This window comes from Sinohyriopsis cumingii, chromosome 1 (assembly GCF_028554795.1).
Source record: "Sinohyriopsis cumingii isolate HCF-2022 chromosome 1, ASM2855479v2, whole genome shotgun sequence".
NCBI classification, from domain to species: Eukaryota; Metazoa; Mollusca; class Bivalvia; order Unionida; family Unionidae; genus Sinohyriopsis; species Sinohyriopsis cumingii.
In genome coordinates, this window is record NC_142961.1 from 168,996,304 (window position 1) to 169,013,143 (window position 16,840).

The following is a 16,840-nucleotide window of genomic DNA, read 5'->3' on the forward strand; positions in this document are numbered from 1 at the left end:
CAGTAATCTCCTATGATGCTTAATGCTGAGGGAAAATTATGATGCCTTGGCAGTTTATGCAGATAATTGTCACTGAGGTAATAAGGTAGATAAGTGAAATAGAAAAATGGAATTACAAGAATGCACCAACAGAAATGGGTTCCTGCTCTAAATATCTTAGATTGCATTTTTGTGATGCATTAATATGTAATAAAGCTAAGAGTTATTTGATTTAATCTGCTGAAAGAGCTGTGCTCTTTGTATAAATGTACACATTTGTATTATGCAGTTTGTGACAAAGCACTATATTTTTTTGATTTGATTATTGTAGTACCTATATGGTTCTTAAATTTGGGGGTATAAAATTTCATAAAATATAAAGGTCTGTTCAAAATAAATTTTGAAAATGATTCTTAAATGTAAAAACAGATCAGTCCTTGGGGAATTTGGAAAAGTCCCCTTTATATAACACTTAGAAGAAAATTTGTGTTAAATACTGGTAGCATATTTTACAGCCGAATTTAATGAAAGGTATAGAAGTTTTTTTTAATGAGATTATACAATTTTGGCAAAGAATCACAAGTTAATTATATTAGAAATCTCTTGTCTGTATGGATTTCACTATGTGTTTCTTTATCAAAATAAAGATGTTATGGACAGTAGTGTCTGTCTTTGTCACCAATAAATCCCATAGAATAGCATTTGTAAATTAAGATTGTCTTGTATTAATCTGGAGATTGAAAACAAGAAAACTGACTTGACACATAGGGAAGATCAAGAAATTCATTAATTAATTTCTTGTCCATGCTATGATGAAAGAAGAATCAAATGTAATTTGGAAACCCTTTTTGTGACATCAGAATTGGTTATTAGAGTTCTCAGAAATAATTATAGCAGTGTTATTAAGATTATTTGAAAATTTATTAAATTAGCCTCAAGGAAAAAAGAAACTCTCCTGAATGATGTGGATTTGAAATGCATATGTTTGGTAGATAAACTAAGGTAAATGTTCGTTTATTTTCTTATCACCATGCAGCACTCTGTTATATGTGAATTTTGATTAAGATTCAATTGTAATGTGGGCTTGAGGCCTCTGCTACTTCGAGTAATAAATCAGTCAAGTCAGTCAGAGGTGATTAAAAGGCAAAGGCAGCCAGAGATAAACAGCTACCATTCCACAGATTGCTTAATTGATTGACAATAGCTATGGTGATTTATGTTGCTTGTCCTTTGAGCATTGCTGTGTGAGTATCCTATAGGTCAACTTGTGCTATGCATGAAGTACACAAAGTGGAACAGCTGAGTTTGGAAGTAAGTTTTACACTTAATTGCCTAGCATGAGACTGTTGAAGTCATCTTTATCAAAGATTGTTGGCTATTGTAATATCAGCCACAGAGTTAGTTTGAAATCTGAATTTACTCCATGCATGTAATCATGAAAGAGCAGAGGATGTTTATTGATGTTATTCATCCTTGAGTTTGAAGATGGCCATGTCATCACTAACTGGCTTGGTTTCTGAGGGTGTGTCATTGACCGATCTGGCCAATTTGTGCTATGAACTGTTTGTGGCACACTGAACAGAATGGTCACTTGGAGTTGCTTGATCAATAAAGGACATGCAGCAATTTTGAGATTTATGCTGCTCATGCTTTGCACTGCCTCTGCAATTCTCCATAGGTTGAAGTCTCTAGCTCCTGTATGGTCAGCATTGAAATGTTTCAATAATGACTTGAGGGAATCTTTGTAATGTTTCTTCTGACCACCCTGAAATTACTTTCCTTGCTTCAGCTGACCGTAGAAGATCTTCGTCTTCGTTGGTTGTTGCTCTTCTGACATCCTGGTGATGTGGCATACCCATCTTATTTGTGATTTCATCAGCAGAATGTTGATGCTTTGAATGCCTTCCCTTGTGAGAACCTGAGTTTCTGGGACCCTATTCTGCCATCTTATCCTGCTTCAGATTTTGTACATAATTTTAAAAGTCTGGAAAACAAAGATTTTGTCAAAGCCTGAAAAAAAGGATGGAATTTTGGTATGCTGTTTTACTTAAGTTGTTGCATCATAGGGTTGGATGATGCATCAGCTGCTGAATACAGGTTCTTTATGGTAGCTGTCACCCACTCATGATTAGAGGATACAATTTTAGGTCATGTGAATATCACCCGCTCTATTATAGTGACTCAGACTTCACATTGGTCTGGAGAAAGATGCATACCATTCTGGAAAATCTTGGAAAAGGACTTGAATCTTTTAACCAGCCGCTTTGTGAACCCTGCTTCTCAGCTTCCTCAGAGAGCCCATTTGAAAATGGTTAAGCTTATTGGCATGTCATTTGTACGCCATCTGAGTTTTGCTTGCATACAACAGGGTTGGTAACACAGTGGTTTTGTAGACTTTAGTTTTGTTTGTAAACTTATGCCTCAGTACTCCCACTTACCTGTACATAGTCTGCTAAATGCCACCCTTTTTTAAACAATTCTGGCATTGGTTTCATTGTCAATATGGACTGCATGTGACAGTATACTGCTGAGAAAGGTGAGCTTGTCCACTGCCATAAGAGGGTTGAGCCATTCACTGCGATGGTAGGTTCTACATAAAATTTTCCTGTACTGCTGGTGCATCATCTCTGCCTTCTTCGTACAGATTGTTAGACTGAAATTGTCAAAACTGAAGAGATATGGTCCACACTAAGTTGTATGCCAGACTCAGACTTGGCATTCAGAGGACACTTGTCAGCAAACAGTAGATCATGGAACAGTCACTTCCTGTAACTTAGTCTTCACTTGCCTGTAGTCTCCTCAGATTGAAGAGTACGTGTTCAGTATGATATCTGATGTCAATCCCAGTGTCATAGTCAAGAAGGCATTAGTAAACATGGTGGAGAACATAATACTGAAGAGGGCTGTGATAACACAGCCTTGCTTGACTCCAGTGGTGATTAGGTATGGTTCAGATGACTCATTATCATCCTCGAACGAGTGAGCATGCATCATGGAATTGCCTAACCATTACGATGAATTTCTCAGAGCAATCAAATTTGCCTTGATCTTGAGCCCCCCCCCCCCCCCCCCCCCCCCATGATTGACTGTTTCAAAGGCTTTTGTCAGGTCAATGAATGTTGTGTCAAGGTTGACATTCTGTTCCTGGCATTTCTCCTGGAGTTCACACACTGCAAACATAATATACATTTCATTGGTCCATCATCCTTTCCTGAAGCCACACTGACTCAGGCGGGATTCTGTGATCACTGTGATGCAAAAGGTGATTCAGAAGAATTCGGGCAGGTATTTTACTGGCTATTGATGGGGCCCTGAGTGGCCGAGTGGTCTAAAGCGCACACCATTCCAGATCACTGCCATCTCACCTCTGTCTGCGTTGGTTTGAGTCTCAGGCTTGGTTAATGTAGGTACTTGAGAAAGCTTGACAGTAGCTTCCCATGGGTCAGTGGTTCTTCCTGGGTTTTTCCAGGGTTCTTCCTCCACCAGTTATACTGGCTGCCATGTATAGCCTATCATGTGCTGAAAAATGGCATTAAACCCTACAACAAGAACAACAACAACAACTGGCTATTGACAGCAAGATGTCCAAATGGTTGCCACATGATTGTCTGATGTTTCTCGGCATGTACAAGTGGACATTGGATGCATCCTTGTATTCCTGGGGTATAGTTCCTTGAGTCAGCATTAATTAGAAGAGTTCACTCAGTTCCTTTGCCATGTACTTGATTATAATAGTACATGTAACAGGAGTGGTAAAGTTAGGAGCAGTATGGAAATGTAATTCTGTTTTGAAGGCAAATGTTGAAACAGCAGTTACCTACCATCATGAATGCCAAGATCTGACATGACAGCTGTGTGGCCATCTCATGTTTGACACTCCATCACAGCACTGCAGACTTGGAAAGATCATTTTCAATGATCAGAATAATTTGGCACAATCTCTGGAAGTTTGAACAACAGTGTTGCCTAGTTTCTAATGAGTGCAGAGTTGAACACTGCTGAAACATGTATGACCTTCAAACTCTCCGCTGAACTACAGAAACCATCAAAGTCTGCATGTACAAGTTAATGTTGTACTCTTTTGTCTTCTAGTGTCAGTTAAGAGTAATTCATGATTAAATCATAAATGTTGGAAAGTGGTCCTTACTGAATTCAGATTTTGTTTGATAATGATTATAAAGACAGAAACTTCATGCATTTGTATGCCCCACCACAACATTTATGGAGGTATATATTGTTGCCCTTGTCCATCAGTTCACTGCATCTTCATGTCTTAGTCATTTCAGGTACAGTGGTTGGGCATCCATGTTCCATGAATATATTTCTAGTTTATTTAATGACTGTTGTTGCTATGGTGTTCATGTGCATGTATAAGAGAATGTTAATGATATATATATAATGCTAAGCCAACCAAGTGTTTTAAATGCTTCAGAGAAAATGGGTATTTTATATTCTTTTATTCCAGTATTGAATTTCAAGCTGTTTTTTGTATAAGCTTCTATTATTAGACACTGCAACTTCTTCTCAGTTGTACCGTGTCCCTTACTTTGAGACCACAAAACCCACTTTTTGACTCACAAAACCCCACCATTACTCTCTGTAAGGTTGGGTTGGCAGGTATAGTTATTTGCACGACATGTAAGTGAAAAAAAAATCATCTGACCATTTTGTCAAAATTGCCAGTGAACAACTAAAGGTTGTTTAATTTTAAATGAAAATGGACCCAAAAAATGTAATTATTAATCAGTAATGGGTATTGGAGTTCTAGTAGAAAGGTATATTATTCCTGAACCCAGGGAATCAATTATTTTGAGGATCATTTGATAACAATTATTATTATTATTATTATTATTATTATTATTATTATTAGTATTAGTATTATCAAATAAATACTCAAATAAACAAAATGGATACCCTCCCCACATTCTTTCTTTACTTGCACTTTTCTTCAAGTGTAAATCCCCACTGTGAGTCTATAATGGGGCCAGTTACATAAACATGCTAGTTGGTCATTTTCATGATTGGTGTGGTCAATAAAACATCAAAGACCAATGAAAATAATTTACATCATAGCTAATATAAAGACTGTTCAAAGCCAAGTTAATTATCACATGTACTAGCTTACACGTCGGGTCCAACTGCAAACTGCATAGACACCAAAGCTACCATTGCATTATGCATCAGCAGATCTGGGTCTATGCAGTTTCTTTTTGAGTAATCAGTAGAACAAACATATATCCTGATCTGCCATGCATTTTGTGACAGCAGATCAGGGTTTATGTTTGCAGTTGGACCAGAGCTACATGCAAGTATGATGTTATTGGGTTGTCTCTATGTGGCAGATACTTTAGTCACACATTTGAACCAATAAAACAAGATCTTTTCTGTTGCATTTGATTGGAATAAAACAGCTTCTAGGAAATATCTTAAAACAGGGAAGTGGAAGTTTCAGATGTCCACAATTTTTTTTATTAGAAACAGATTTAGGTCAAACAGTATTTGATATTAGCCTCTTTAATCTAATGGACTATGCCACCAAATTTTGATAAGTTTTTGATCACTGCCAGTTGGTTTAAAATTCCATGAATTTTCCTGCTTAGCTCTCAGACAAGTCAAAATATTAAAAACCTTGATACAGATCTTTGAATTTGGGATTTAAAAAAACTTACTGTAATTTTTCAGGGATTAAATTATTAAAACCCTTTTTTTTAAAAATTAGAGGATACTGTTATCTGTATCTCTATTGTGTGCTTAATTTGTGTTCAAGATGTTTGAACGTAGTTTTTAAGATAAAGGTCATTTTTTTGTAATGCACAGGTTTATGTAGCTGATTTTTCTGTGATTGTTCGTTATAAATAGGTTGTTTATGAGCTTAGAATATTGTAGGAACAGACTTATTGCAATTTGATTGGAATTTACCTTTAGAATGACTTACATCTAGGTCAAGTAAAAATGTGTATGAATGGGGACTTGGTAAACATAATTAATTCCTATCTTAATATCAATCTTTGGAATCCGTTTGTTATTAGAATTTATTGTTGTATTAAGATATAATTCAAGGAATTATCTATTTAAAATAATCGTTGGATTAAAGTACTCATTGCCTTTGGATTAACATTATTTTGAAATTATTGTGAACTTGTTCAAAGACATTCTGGATTGCATCATTGTGGACATTCATAGGACATTCAACACTTTTTGAATCCATTCAGAATATTCTATATATCTGAACTTGTGATAGGATATTTAGGATTATTTGGAGTTTAATCCGCAATACTGTGTCATTTGAATTTTCACATTCTATTGAGGAGACGCAAATAACTGTTCAGTTGACATACATTGTTGGTTTAACTTTCTGTTACATATTTTAAGACCTGGATTTGTTATGTGGCATTTTTGTCTAATTTGAACTATAATATCTCTGGTACACTCACTGTTTAAACTTGCAATTATTTTATAATTCTTTTTTTGGATACTTTGAAAAATTAGAGTTTTATTAGCCACCCTCTTTATGTTTTTAAATTCTTCATGGTTAAGATGGTGTAACAGAATATCTGGGGGGGGAGGGGAACAACAATTGACCAGTGAAAGAAGTAGGATACACAAGATGTTTCTTACAACATTTATATAAATATCTCTACATGAAAATTATTGTCTTTATGAACAAAAATTTCTCTGAGGATCAGTGTTCTGATCTACAGTTACAAGATAAATTTCTCAGCCGTTCATTGAAGGGATGACAATGTAGACAAAGATCAGCATATCAGTGGGTTGATAAAAAGATTGATAGAGTAATTGATTGATTGATTTATACAGATACATGGTGGAGTTGAGGAAGTGAAGGAAGTAGATCAATAGATAGATAAATAAATTTATAGACACATAGAAGTGAGGAATGCATAGAGAACAATAGACAGTGATATGTGTATGGATTCATATATGTAAAGGGAGGGAAGTAGACAACAAAAAAATGTAGATACAATACATAAGGTGGCGCTGTACAGTTTCGTATTTTGCATAGGGTTAGGATTTTAAAGAAAAAGAATTTCCCCAGCTTTCCTCACTGGTTATACTGGCTATTTAAAAAAGACCTTGTATATCTTAGGTATAATTCAAAGAACCTTTAATTCCCTTTATTTTGGTGTATGATTGATGGGTGTACTATGGGTTATAGAGTATACAGCTTGGCCTTACTTCAGATGTGCACCTTTCAAAAAAGTGCTAGCTCTACTTGGTCATTTTCACTTCCTGAACTTCAGAGGTAAATTGTATAAAAAAGAGCTGATAACTTTTTTTACATTTTATATATTTGGTAATTCATTCATTGCACTTTCAGAAGCTGGTATTGTCTAGTCTGGCAAAATTCATTTTCCCTATTTTAATAGCTGTTATGTATAGTGTACTTTAGACTAATTCATTCTGACATTTTAACACAAGGGAGCAGTCATTTTAGTTAGCAGTGTGCTTAAATCATGTAAAATTTCCAAAAGTACAATATCAAAAGAAATATCATCCACATTACATTAATGTAGCATAGAGGCATGCCAACAGTCTCTCCATTGTGCATGTTTTAAATGCCAACTACTTCACCTCACATACATCACTCTCTCAAAGTACATATTAACTGGTGAGCGCCCCCTAAACAGATCTGTAGACCGGTAGATAGATTATGTCCACAGACACAAAAAGATAAATGAAAGAAGAAAAATTATCTTATACATTTTAGAAAACAATTTGACTCAACTTTCAACCAGATTCCCATGCCAGTTGTACTGCTTTTAGGTACATGTATTAATAGAAAAAACTACATGTAACTTGTTTGGGAGCCACTTGCTAGTGATTTAATTAATATTTTGACATTCTGTATTCTAGATCTCAGAAACTTGACAAGGATTCTGCTCTGCATCCTGATTGTAAAGATAGTAGTACATATGTTTATTTTCAGGAAATTCTTCTTTTGCTTTTGTAAACAATTATCGGGTGAGTGCACACATTCCCACTTCCTTCTGGCTGAGATTTGTATACATCCTCTACACTAGAACAGAGTCCACTTTGATTGGCAGTAATAAATGTGGGTTCATTTTAAGCGAAATGGGAGCTAAGTGCCTTTCTGAAGGAAACACCAAAGCAGCCATCGAGGAGTGGCCTGAGTGGGTATTGAACCCACAACCCATGGATTAGGAAAGATTCACTTGATACCATTTGAAAGGTCAAAAGCTATAAGTTTTGCCTACATATCATGATCTTAAGTCATTTAAGTCACTTTTGATTGAGCCACTAGTGGAGTAATGACATTAATTAGAGGAAGCCTGTTCAAACTGTTGTTTCCGGATTAATAATGCTTAATTACTGAGACAAAACCACTGTTTTCCAGAGGAAGAAATTGTGTAATATTGTCAGAATCAACAGAGATTGTTCCAAATGCAAAATTTAAGTAAGTGTCCAGAATATCATGTGTTGCACATTGCTTTACTAGTGAAAGCAGAGCCTAGTGTAGAATCTGAAAAAAGTTGTCATACAAGATTAAGACAAAACTAAATATTGAATGATGCTGCTGTTGCTACACATATGAAATAAATGAAAGAGGTCATTGAAATTTTTATGAAGAGGTTTGGGGCAATGTGCAAGACTACTTGTTTTCATTGATTTTTAAGGTTGCTATCATCAATAATGTTCTTTTTTTCTTCTTAAATTCTGTTGTTGTTGTTGTAGGGTTTAACGCCATTTTTCAACACACAATAGGCTATACATGGCGGCCAGTATTAATGGTGGAGGAAGAACCCAGAAAAACCCTGGAAGAACCACCGACCCACAAGAAGCTACTGGCAAGCTTTCTCACATACCCACATTGGACAAATCTGAGACTCGAACCTACGCATAGGTGAGATGGCAGTGATCTGTAATGGAGAGTGCTTTAGACCACTAGGCCACTCGGGGGCCCCTCATAAATTCTAGTGATACTTTCATAATATTGAATTTCAAAGCTTTACTATTGTGTTTTTTTTTAATGTTTGACATTTATTTAAGGTCAAAGTGCATTAATGAATCTTCAAAGTGCTAATGTGATGTAGTGAATCCAACATAACACCACCTAAGTAGAATGCTAACTTTAAAAAAATAATGTTGTTCACAGTCTCTTTTCATATAGATGAAATAAAGTTATTCCTCTACTAAGCAGCAAAGAGAGCAGAATCCATATTAGACCAACAGGCATTTGCTGAATTGGTAATTCCATATACAGTAAAACCTGTCTTGTAAGACCACCCCTTCTGCCAAAAAATAATGGTCTCTCAAGAAAGGTGCTCTCATAACAGGTTGTAACACAATATAATTAATAATTTGTGCATGGAGATTCTGGTCTCTCAAAAGAGGTGGTCTCATAACAGTGGTCTCTCAAGACAGGTTTTACTGTAGTAACATGTGTTATAGCAGCCACTGCTGTTTCTGTGTTACCATTATAGAAAGGCCAGGTTGGAGGTTTCTTATTTATTATCTTATCAGAACGAAGTGTATCACAGTCTGCAACAGTGGTACTTTCTTTAGCAAATGTGTTTGTTTTCTATTTAAGCCTGTATTCAGATACAGTTGCCTGTACAGTGATTAAAATTAATCAGTATATGCAGCATGAGGAATAATGCACCTTCATCAAAAGTAGGTTGTTGTGACCTACTTGTAATGCTTCATTGACTTTGTACAATTTTAATATTCAGGACATCTTCTGAGTCATCTTTTCATGCTACAGTGATCATGCCCATGAGTCTGGGGTGCTGTTACCTGTAATGGCATGAAAATATGTGCATGGATTGTGAAGAATACTGCAGTACTATAGCAAAAGTAGGTCACTGTGACCTACATTTCTTGATCCAGCAATTATGTACACCTCTCATGTTTAGGTGCATTTTTTTCACACTGCTGCTTGTACACTCAAGATACTTGATACATGCAAAGTAGCATGCATCCTGAGGAGTGCTGCATCACAATATAATATTTAGGTCACAGTGAAATACTTTTTACTCTTTGGTGATTATATACAACTTTGGATATTTAGGTGAGTTTCCTGTACAATCAAACTGGATATGAATATGCATCCTCAGAAGTACAGCATTATCATATGAAAAGAGTATTTGTCACAATTACTATACATTAACCACATTGTTGGTCACTCAGTATTGACCATCTTGAGTCCTGACAAATACAAAATTCTTTTCACTTGAATAATTATATGCATTTACATTTTGGTATTGTCTGACAGTTTCATTTCATGTTTATAATTGTGCACAAATTTTTATAAGTGAATGATAAACATCTGCTTTTAAAGTAATGCATATATAAACTTTGTATGATTATTTTTAAAGGCAGATTTGACTGTGGTGTGAAGGGTGGGGGGCAAATGATATTTGCATTTTCTTTGGAATTTAAGATAGTTAATGGACATGCCCAAATATCTAGAAATGGTTAAAATTCTATCTTATGCAGAACATGAATCTCTGATGGCAATATCATTCCATTAAAGTATATGGAAGTGTCAGTTCCTCATTTTCTGGTCTGAAAGTTTCTACACATGTTTCAAAGGAATGAAATTCCCCCTAGATTTGATAATAGATTTAAATCAGTGACCTTTCAAACAGATTTTGAACTACAGTACTAATGGCACATATTCAATTTCAGACTAGTCCAGAAGATTTAGTAATGTCTATTTTGGCCTGAATATGTGCCCTGTTTCCATTGGCAAATTATTTTCAAATTGTGCAGCATTTAGGAATCTGGGCCCCATTTTAAGGATGGGAGAAAAATCACATTAACCTCATTTAACAGACTTGTGTTTATCCAAAAAGCACTTTAATAACCGTGCCGTGAATGGGAATAATTTTTAAAAGCTATTAGAAGTGAAAGCCTTTACCAAGGCACGAGGTATGGCCAGTACTTTAAATATAATTTTTTACTGATAAATGAGACTGTGGGCTTAAAAGAGGTTTGGGAAGTTTGGATTAATCCACCTTTTCTAGTACAAATAATATAACACTTCTCAGTGTAAAAAAAAAAAGAAATTTAGGAAAATATCCTTGAGCCTTTGCTATGGAAGTCATTATAATTATCTGTCTGTAATACACCACTAACTGCAAATAGCATTGATAGATCAGTATCTGAACAGCTTGTTTAGTATCATAAAGAGAACAAAGAGCATAGATCTTAATCTGTTGTGTGGTGGAAGATCAGATTATATGCCGTTTTCAGTTGCAGGTAGGGTTGCCTTATACACCAGCAGATAGGGTATATGTTGTATTCTTTTTTCTTCTTTCAGATCATGATCTGATCTCACATATGTACAGATTGTTTGTGAAGAAGCACTCTGATCATGAGTGTGTGGAAGAGACTGCAACGTGTGGGCAAGTCTGCCTCCAAGTTCCAGTTCACTGCCTCATATCAGGAACTGATAGTAGAGAGTTCTAAGAAATGGTGAGTTTTTCATGCCCATGATGCCATCAGCTGATATTTACAAAGAAAAAAGAAGTATTTCTCATAGCTGATAGCATTTCTACCAAAATAGTTAAGAAGTAACATTCTTAGTCTTCCTTTGGTCCATGATGAATCATACCCCACCTCATGTCTTTGAAAGTATTTATCTGTTACAGTTACAGTCTACCTGACACTCATTTAATACCGTAATACCTTACAAATTTCAAACAAAACTTTGTTCCATCATTGCAAATTTTTTAATGTGGAAAAGTGAAGTCATCATTGGTGAGTGCAGTGCTAAAGAAACATCGTTTTTAGTAGACAGAGCCACAGAGCTTATGGGATTGTCTGTTGTCCATCCATCTGTTAGCAAAGCTTGCCATCACTATGCCAAATAAATTACTTGGTGGATTACCAAGAAACTTTACACTATAATCATTTGAAGTTCATGTTGGTCCTAAATGAAAATGGTGCCTCACAGACATCCCATTGTGGACATCTAGTTAGCCATCTTAAAGATCTTGTTTGATATTCATCATATGTTATGCATGGTTATTTCACTGTGGACGTCTTTTAATGTTAAGTTATTCCTGAATGAAAATGGTGTCAATCTTACCTCTTGCATGATCACCACAGTAAAGTCTTGTTATTGCTTCTCCTTGTAAATGGAAGGTCATGTTGACATGAAATTTTCACCAAAAGATTTCTTAAGACGTCTGTTTTAAATGAAAATGATGCTGATCTGATCTCAATATAACCGCCATGGCAACCATGTTAAGAACATTGTTATCACTACTACTCCTAAATGGAAAGTGATATCAGCATAGGGTTTTCACTACGACTTCTGATGGTGTCTAGTTGGTCCTAAATAAAAATTGTGCTAATCTGACATCCAGTATGGCCACCATGTGGTTGTCTCTATCTTGAAAATCTTGTTACCATGGCTTCTGCTTAATGGATGGATATATTGAAATAGACTTTCTACTTTTTATGTCTAGTTGGTCCTAATGGTGCTGAGCTTAACATCTAGTATGGCTGCCATGGTGTCCATCTTAAAAATCTTGTTATCATTCATGAATATTGGAGATGGCTTTAACATTCAGCAGAGAGAAGGAAGAAACGGTCTTATCTCAAATTTCTGAAAATTCTTTTTGGACAATAGAGCATCAGTTCTTTGGATGGATTCTTGTTTACTTAATAAAAATGACCCTAAGGATTAATTTGTAGGCCAAGAATCCCATATACCACTTTAAAATTTATCTCCATGTTTCTGTATGAATCTGTTCTTTGCACTGGAAGTATACTGTAGTACAACCAAGACATAAAGCGAGTCTGATCTTCATGGCCAGTAAGAGGGTTTCATAAAAATTGCAGATATCAGTTATGTTTTATCAGGTTTTCTTTGCTATCACTGAGAAAGTGGTATAAATTGAGTATTATTGATCCCCATCTGCAAATACAATTCTTAGACTTTATTTAATGTGTGTACCAGGCTTCAATTTATGCACATGAACTGATGGTATCAGGCCAATTTTCTTTACTTGCCAGGTGCTGTTAATGCATGATTCATGCACATATTTGTGTGAATGGGAACAGTGTCAGTTCCAGTTTTACAAAGAGTTTTATCATATGTGAATAAATTAGTGACAGAATCTGATTCCTCTGGTATATATGGGCAGGCCAATAAAATCAAAGGTAGCCCATAATCATTTATTAATTTGCACACTTATCAAGCTGCTGCTGTTAATTAGTTGCTAGGTTGTAGTTGGCACTGTTAAATACTATGCTCCATGTAAGATGCTTTTTTTGTGTAATATAAATGACACCTAAATGCATATGTATTGAACATACAGGATTCTTTTTGAATGTTTTTTTCTATAAATTATAATAAGAGGCCGTTGTGACCGAAAATTCATTTTACTCTGTCGCCATTTCATCAGTGACTCCAAGTTGTTTATTGTTTTTCTTGTCTTCACATAACCGGGACTGTGAAAAATGTAACAGATTTATGATGATAAGTCTGCACTTGATCTTATTTGGTTTTATAACATACGTGTAGCAATAAATAAACCTTCTTTCTGATAGAAATGTATTGTATGCTGATAAATATCATCCATCTGACTCTTGTAGCAATTTGTATTGGTCTGATATTTCGTACATTTTATTGCTGTAGGCAGCCTAACAAGATTTGTGTTGTTTGGACAAGGAGGAACAGAAGAAAGTCGACACAGGTGAGTTTTAGCTCTCTTCTTTAATCTGAATCTGATCCTAATTTACAAGAATACAAGTGTATGAGCTGTTTCTGAAGAATAGGTTAGAGATGGACTGGAGTCCTTGCAACTCATTGACCACAAGGCTCTTATCTACAAATAATTAAGTGATTTGGAAAGAGAAAGATATATACAGGAGTACAGAAATTAATTGTCCTTATTTTAGGAGTCAGAAATTTGTTCTTATGGAAAAGCAGCTTTTGAAAGGTTACTTATCTGTTGATAAGTACATTGTGGCTTGTAACTTGAATGGGCAGTGGTTCCCATTTTGTCTGAGCAATTTTTACACAAGTGCCATTCATAGTTACCATTGAGTACCATACGGGTGCTTTTTCTATTTGTATAGTGAATGCTGACATTTATCGATTAGGACTGAAACCAGCCACAGCTTCTATAGATACAACCAGTGGAAGCAGACAGTACTGGTTTAGGCATTATCTTTTGATGTTTACATCAGAATGAATTTCTTTGGCTGGAGGGTAGGGCTTCTCCAAGCAATCTGTTGTTTTTAACCAATCTCTGGACTCCTTGAAACCATTACGCACTATTCCCCAGAATGCATCTGGATGGATCATCATTTCTTATAAAGCTTGGGCCAAATGATGAAAAATTGAATAAAACGTCAGCAAAATAGGCTAAAACTAGGTTTGACAGAGACAGGGAATACGATAAAAAAAGACAATAGGAGTTCAGATATTCTTAGCTACAGAAGCGTCTTTGGCTTAGGGCCATTGAAGATGAAACAATTGCATTTTGTATAGTTTGTTCCACACAGCATCAGAAATTTAACCTATCTTAACTCAGTAAATTTGCACATTAGCATCATTAAATTAGCTAAAAGTACCTAATTCGTTTCATATGAAAGTTTTTAAAATGAATTTGCTACTTTTAGCTACATTGAATGACACTATCCTGAAAATTTACTGAGTTACAATGGGATAAAGTTCACAATGCTGTGTGGAATGAACTGAAATATACATAAACTGCAGACAAAACCAGTGATTGTTTGCAGGACAGGTTATGACATGGAAAGACACACTTTAACAAACATAAAAGTGGAAAGCATGTCAGTTCAAATTTGATAATGAAATGGCCAGATCTGAGAAAAAAAGAAGTTGTGGATGATTAAGACAGCTTGATCAATAAATACATTGTGAGCCAAACTGAGCATTACAAGAAGTTGTTTAATAAAGCATATGTCCAAGCAAAGCTGAGAAACTTTTTTCAGACCACAAATTTCATTGTGAGGTTCAAATCAAAAATGGAGTTGAACTTGGATTTGATCACATTAACATAATTGCATGCATTGATTTCTTCAACAGTATACCTGACATCCTACTGAAAAATGTGAAGGATAAAATATCCAGAACTAAATTCGTATTCTTCCTTTCAGAGTCTTGTACTGATTCAGCAGTTATAGACCAAAACTGTATTCATGTTAGATTTGTAGACCCTTACCATAAAAGCCTCCCAAAAAGACAAGTTAAAATATCCAGTATATTTTACATATCACAGAGCCACACTGTATGGATTTAAATGGTGCAGCTTAGTAAAAGCAAACATTTTCTTAGTCACGTCTTCCACTATTCTTGTTAATTATGAAAATATGGACAGGTGGGTCTTTTGTATAGACAAGTTAACTTTTTAATTTACTTGTCTGTGGACAACATGATTTTGACAAAACTTCTGCACCCCAGATGTACTAACTCTGACACAAGTATTGATATATCCTTTCTCCACAGCTTCACACTTGGGAGCCAACCATCAGAAACCCCTATGTTGGTTTGGTGTCATGGACAGTACCGGAAAATGTGGAGATTCAGGTTACATTGTTCCGTGACCATAAGCATGCAGAGTATGAAGACAAGGACTGGTGTTTCATTGTCGAAGATGTAAGTTTGCCAGAACATTTTATTATACCTCCACATATTCAAGTAGGTAATATATGGGATTCCCTTTCTATATCTTTTCCTAAACACCAGGCTTTATTTCAGTACCCCATTTAACCAGTATGGCAGTGTAGGTGTATCTTGAAATGAATGTCTGTTGAACATTTCATTGGGTTGCTGTGACCAACATTCAAATGCCCATTTAATATTTTTTAAATAATGGCTATATTATTCATTCCATTGACTTTTCTTCTGTTCTAAAATTGCCATGTTAATGTATCTTGAGGTGAAGTTATATTGCACACTAGAACTGTCTCTCTGTTGTGCTTTTCAAAGCATCTTCATCAATAATTCCAATTGTTATGGCTCTACCAAAGTTTCTTCAGTCTGATTGGTTATAAACAGTAATGTGATACTGATCAAGAATTGTTTATATATCGGTAAATTATGCACACTACTTTTGGTTCCAAGTTTCAGGTAATTCATGTGAAGCGTTATCTCTACCAATGTCTTACACCATAATAATAAAAGCAACAAGCCCCACCCAGCCACCTTTGTGCTTTCTGACTGAAAGGGGCAACACCCTGATTAAAATCGTCCAGTAGAAATTAAAACAGTGTAAGAGCACAGTCATTTCTGCATTTCAGCACTCGCTCTTTTTGCCAAAGAAAGCATATGACATGCTTTCCAAGCCAGTCTTGAGAAATTATTGCATTTTGCTTTGATAATGCTTTTCTGGCTGTTATTAAAGGTCAGGATCATTTGTTGAGCAAGGATCTCACTAAAAATAGACATGATTTTGCTTTAGAAAGATCAAAATGCTATAACGACACATGCCATAGGCAAGAGTAATGTTAGATAAAAAGGAATAGCAAGAGTACTGTTAGGTAAAAAGGAATAACCTGGTTTAAACAGCGTAAATCAATTTTTTTATATATTAAAATAATAATCATAATATATCACTGGCATGACCTGCTCTGAAACTCTACTCTATATTACTGTATAAAGAATCAGTGACTCTTCACTAGCAAAGATCAGGCTATGTGTTCTATCGCATTTAAGAGGCTAATGGAAGAAGACTTTGATCTAGCCAAAAGTGAATGTTTTGTTGATGAAATCTGATGATAGAAAGGAAGTAAATTGGAATTACAAGGATTAAATGCTCATGGTTGGGTATTTGTCGATGAGTACATTTTACCTAACCACTCACAAAGTTAACCATTCTTTTGGACTTTATTTACTTTT

General features: G+C 35.3%; 1 protein-coding gene across 6 annotated transcripts in view; it reads left to right on the forward strand.

Annotated features, from left to right (window-relative positions):
- The window catches only part of LOC149808356 (EH domain-binding protein 1-like), a 205,686-nt gene that overhangs the window by 16,594 nt on the left and 172,252 nt on the right, over positions 1 to 16,840 (forward strand). For 5 of the 6 annotated variants that reach the window (XM_089976051.1, XM_089976077.1, XM_089976070.1 and 2 more), the window contains exons 2-4: positions 11,282 to 11,436; positions 13,610 to 13,667; positions 15,449 to 15,598. In XM_089976051.1, the coding sequence (XP_089832177.1) occupies positions 11,336 to 11,436; positions 13,610 to 13,667; positions 15,449 to 15,598 (309 nt within the window). In that variant the 5' untranslated portion in view covers positions 11,282 to 11,335. Of the gene's footprint in view, positions 1 to 8,264; positions 8,414 to 11,281; positions 11,437 to 13,609; positions 13,668 to 15,448; positions 15,599 to 16,840 lie in introns of those variants that run through there. The other variant, XM_089976064.1, reaches the window with a different exon arrangement.